The 4273-nt window shown below is 33.0% G+C and overlaps 1 protein-coding gene across 1 annotated transcript in view; it reads right to left on the bottom strand.

The window, feature by feature from the left end:
- Positions 1–362: 362 nt before the first annotated feature.
- LOC110303552 (triadin) overlaps positions 363–4273 on the bottom strand; it is a 130692-nt gene continuing 126781 nt past the window's right edge. The window contains exon 9 of the mRNA XM_021174666.2: positions 363–561. Coding sequence (XP_021030325.1) covers positions 467–561 — 95 coding nt within the window. The 3' untranslated portion in view covers positions 363–466. The remainder of the gene's footprint in view (positions 562–4273) is intronic.

Here is a 4273-nt window from a genome sequence, read left to right as displayed (position 1 = left end):
TATGAGCCAAAGTTATGTAACTGCTTCAGTGTTTTTCTGGAATCACAAAAGACCATAAATAAGAAAATCTAAATATTTTAGAAAGATAAGACTCAGTATTTGAGATGTGTTGTATGTTATTGTGATTTTATCCTCTATCTGAAAAACAAGAATATTTTTCTTTATTATAAATCTTTTCTTCTAAATTTACCAGGAATCATATAAAGTGACTCATTGCTTCACTCCAAGATATTATTACAAATATTTGCATTTTTATGTATGAAGATATTAGCATCTTTAGGCTTTCAGTTGACTTCATTTTCAACAGGCCATGCAGCAAACACAGGTAAAATTAAAGGGCCCAGCACCAGTTATCATTTCTGTATTTTATTGTCTTTATTCTAGGTATGCACATGCATTATGCAAGTTTTTAAATGAAAATACAGCTTAGTACAGACAAAGCTGACAGTTTTAGAAACAGAGGCTATTAAGACAGACAACAATAAGAATTGTTTGGAATACCTGGTTTTAAATCCCCATGGACAAACATGTCAATCATATACCGACAGAATGCATACTGATCTGACAGAATAGAGAGAAAGAAGAAGCAATGAAAGTATGTCATCACCATCTGTCTTTTCTACATGAAGACACAATGTAACAGAACAAACAAAATGGCACACATCTATTTTGACTACTACTTATCTCTGTGAAGGAATAAATTGTGATTTTGTGAGCATGCAAATGAAAATACATAACATGCAAAATGTCCCACTCATTACCTATAAAACCTCTTAAATATGGAAACAGTATTATTCATGGTTATATTAGAGTAGGAAATATTTGATAATTCAAAATCCTTTCCTTGCTTTAAAGCAATTGTTCTTATGTATCCTTGTGAAATGTTTGAGAAGGAACCATGAAAACTCTCTCCAACTAGAAATGTTTCCAGCTGCTGAACCCAGGACTTCTGTTGGCTATCCAAGTAAGACTACTGATAGTTCTGGAATAAGGCACAGAGGGCAAGTGCATTGTAATCTGTTAGGATCCTGTTCATAGAAATTCTCCTTATCAGAAATGTGATCTGGAGAACTGCTCAACAGTACCAAATGATATAAATAATTAACTAACTAATACACTAATCATTCTTGCTCTTGGCTAGTCTGTATTTTAGAAAAATAAGCCAACAAAGTAAAGAAATGTTTGATGCAGGCACAGTACAAAATGGTTTCAGGAGTTGGATTTTTTCCCACTTTTTAATTACTTACAACCCATAGAAATACATACTATTGCAAACTCTGAATTCTCTCATAGTCAATCTAATTCTAATATCCACTGTAAAAGATTTCATAAACTTTATCACAACATCTTTAAAACTTACATTATTATGATCCTTTTACATAATGATTTACATATCAAAACTTTTTATTAGGTATTTTTATTAACTCACCAAATGCATACAAAGCTTTAGCACAAAGAAATTTTATTGCATTTATATAGTATGACACATTTTATTTTTATCAAACAGAAAATAACTGTATTTATTTTATAGAAATAAATACCCAAGAATATTTATTTATGAAGCTCTGCTGGGTCTTTGTTGTCTTTAAAATAATAAATGTACTTAATATAATAAATCTAAAAAATAGAATCCTTTTCATTAATACCTAAACAAAGGTGAGTCAAAACTTATAATGTTTCTAAAGTTTATATATATTCTGGTTGCTGAAATGAGGTAGTCCATTTTTAGAACAGCCTACAAATCTACTTGTTTGTTGAAGCACTTCCAAGGATGGTTTCTGCCTTATCGCAGGCTCTGGAATTTCTATGGTGTTAGACAAAAGTAACATTAAAATAGGTACTATTTTTTTCCTTCCTAGACACGAGATTCTTCTATAAACCAGGTGAAGAATATTTTTTTAAAATGCACAATATGGATTTGGAGTAGTATGATATGCCCATCTTTCCCCCTGTTTTGGACCTCAGCTAACATATCGTTATTCCTTCCTATAGTTCAAGAATATTTCACAAAAAGATTAGAAATATGCCAGAATGCATGTATAGGATCCATTACTCACAAAATTGTAACGCCATGGGTGTATTGATAGTATGTGTGTTTAACAATCCCCCACATGTATAGTTAGAGTGATGGCTAAGAATTAGATACTACACAGTGTGATGAATAGGGACAGGAACCTCAGATAAACAATATGGCTTCCTCCACACAGTTTAAAATTAGCTTGGCATCCTTTTTCTCCCTCCAATAGGGCCCCCTACTGGTAGACCAGTGTTCCAGGTTCACAGCCTGACTAGGCTTTGTGCAAAAGTTGTGAGCCTATCTGTCTTTGGTCAAATTGACCAATCCTAAATTAGGTGATAAAAACCTCTGAAGGACTCTAAAAACCCCTCAGTGCTAGAGTGATGAAACTTTGGCTTCCAGAGTTCCCTTCACCCTCTGTAGAACATCTCTCTTGAGAGTGCTCTGCAGGGTGCTTGCCTCCTCACCTTAAACAAAAACATCACCTGACCATTCTAAGACTTCCCCTACCCCACCCCGCTTCCACCTTGCAATCCAGATTTTTCTTAAAATTTTATTCTTCAACTGGCATAGAAAATACATTTGATCAAGACACCTACACAGTAGCAATACCACACAGCGTATTACTCTCTACAAAGCCCCCTTTTTCTTTTTTTTTTCTCCCCACAAAAGTCACTACTTGTATTTTAAATTCCCGGAATAGCCTTTTTTTTTCTCTCTTTCTATTACTATATGTCACCTCTGTCTGAAGTTTATAAGGAGGAGACTACTTATGATATAAAAGGTTTGTACACCTCCCTACACACAGATGAAATATTGCTTTCTAAGCCCAAGCATAAAATGGAGGTTGCATCCTGGTTACATTCAAGTCATGCTGAATGATTCTCTGAGCTAACTAAAGATGCCCTTCAGATTTCCTCATTAATTGATGTTTTCATTAGTTTCATGTTATAATTTTCTTTCGTAAAGGGTGATCTGAATTTCATAGTATTTTAGAATCCAACTATCCATATAGTGAATTTTCCTGATTTGTATCACAGTGAAATGGTCATTTAAGGTATTTCTCATTATTATATCCTTTTATAGCATACACATTGATATGTAAAATTATTTTAAAAGATAATACTTTATATTTTCAATGTTCAAGATCCTGTAATCATCTTGAAAATGATATGTTCAAATTTCCAAAGGTGTTAACCTGTAGAAGCATCTATAAAATTAGATTGAAATGAATGAAATTTACATAAAGTTTATCGACCACACACACAAAAAAGAAAAAACAAAAAGAAAAAAAGAGTACTCCCTTATTTTCTTGTTTCTATACATGCACCTTTTGTTTCATAAATTAAAGTTTACATGCATTATGTATATATCAAAACTTATAAGCATTGTGATGTTGGAAAATAAGATAAAAATACAAAGAATGTGTAATTAATATTATGTAGTTTGTAAGAGAAAATTTTTTCCAGTTTTACTATTAAAATAATCTTCTTAGTAAAAAGTTTAAAAGTCACAATAAAGTTGTATAGACACCAATTTGTCCATTTTGGGTTTTTTGTTTGTTTGCTTGTTTTGTTTTGTTTTGTTTTGTTTTGTTTTTGTCCATTTTAGTTTTGAAAAAAATTATTCAACTGCTTTTAGAGTCAAGGAAATTATTATTTTGTAACATTCATAAGAAAAGGTACAACTTTCTCAGAAACAGATCGCACAGAGCAGACCCTGTGTTCTATATGTGAGAATCTGGATTTGTAGTAACCATTGATTTGTGGATAGAAAACCCAAAAAAGTACCCTAGTGGTGAGACAAATAGGCCCTTTGTGACCATTTTAAATTCACACAGCACCTTTCTATAAAAAATTTCCTCTCTGTAAATGGTATATATCTGAGAAGTGAGTTAATACACCATAGTTGGTGAAAAGAACATCTGTCCTATGCAAACCATCCTAAAGTTAATTTTTTTTTGTTTCAACTTCTTTTTTTTCCATTTTTTTTTAATTAGGTATTTAGCTCATTTCAATTTCCAATGTTATACCAAACGTCCCCCATACCCCCCCACTCCCCTACCCACCCTCTCCCCCTTTTTGGCCCTGGCGTTCCCCTGTACTAGGGCATATAAAGTTTGCAAGTCCAATGGGCCTCTCTTTCAAGTGATGGCCTATTAGGCCATCTTTTGATACATATGCAGCTAGAGACAAGAGCTCCGGGGTACTGGTTAGTTCATATTGTTGTTCCACCTATAGGGTTGCAGTTCCCTTT

Source organism: Mus caroli, chromosome 10 (genome assembly GCF_900094665.2).
Source record: "Mus caroli chromosome 10, CAROLI_EIJ_v1.1, whole genome shotgun sequence".
Classification (NCBI taxonomy): Eukaryota; Metazoa; Chordata; class Mammalia; order Rodentia; family Muridae; genus Mus; species Mus caroli.
The sequence above is the reverse complement of the archived record's forward strand: the minus strand, read 5'-3'. Positions and strand labels throughout refer to the sequence as shown.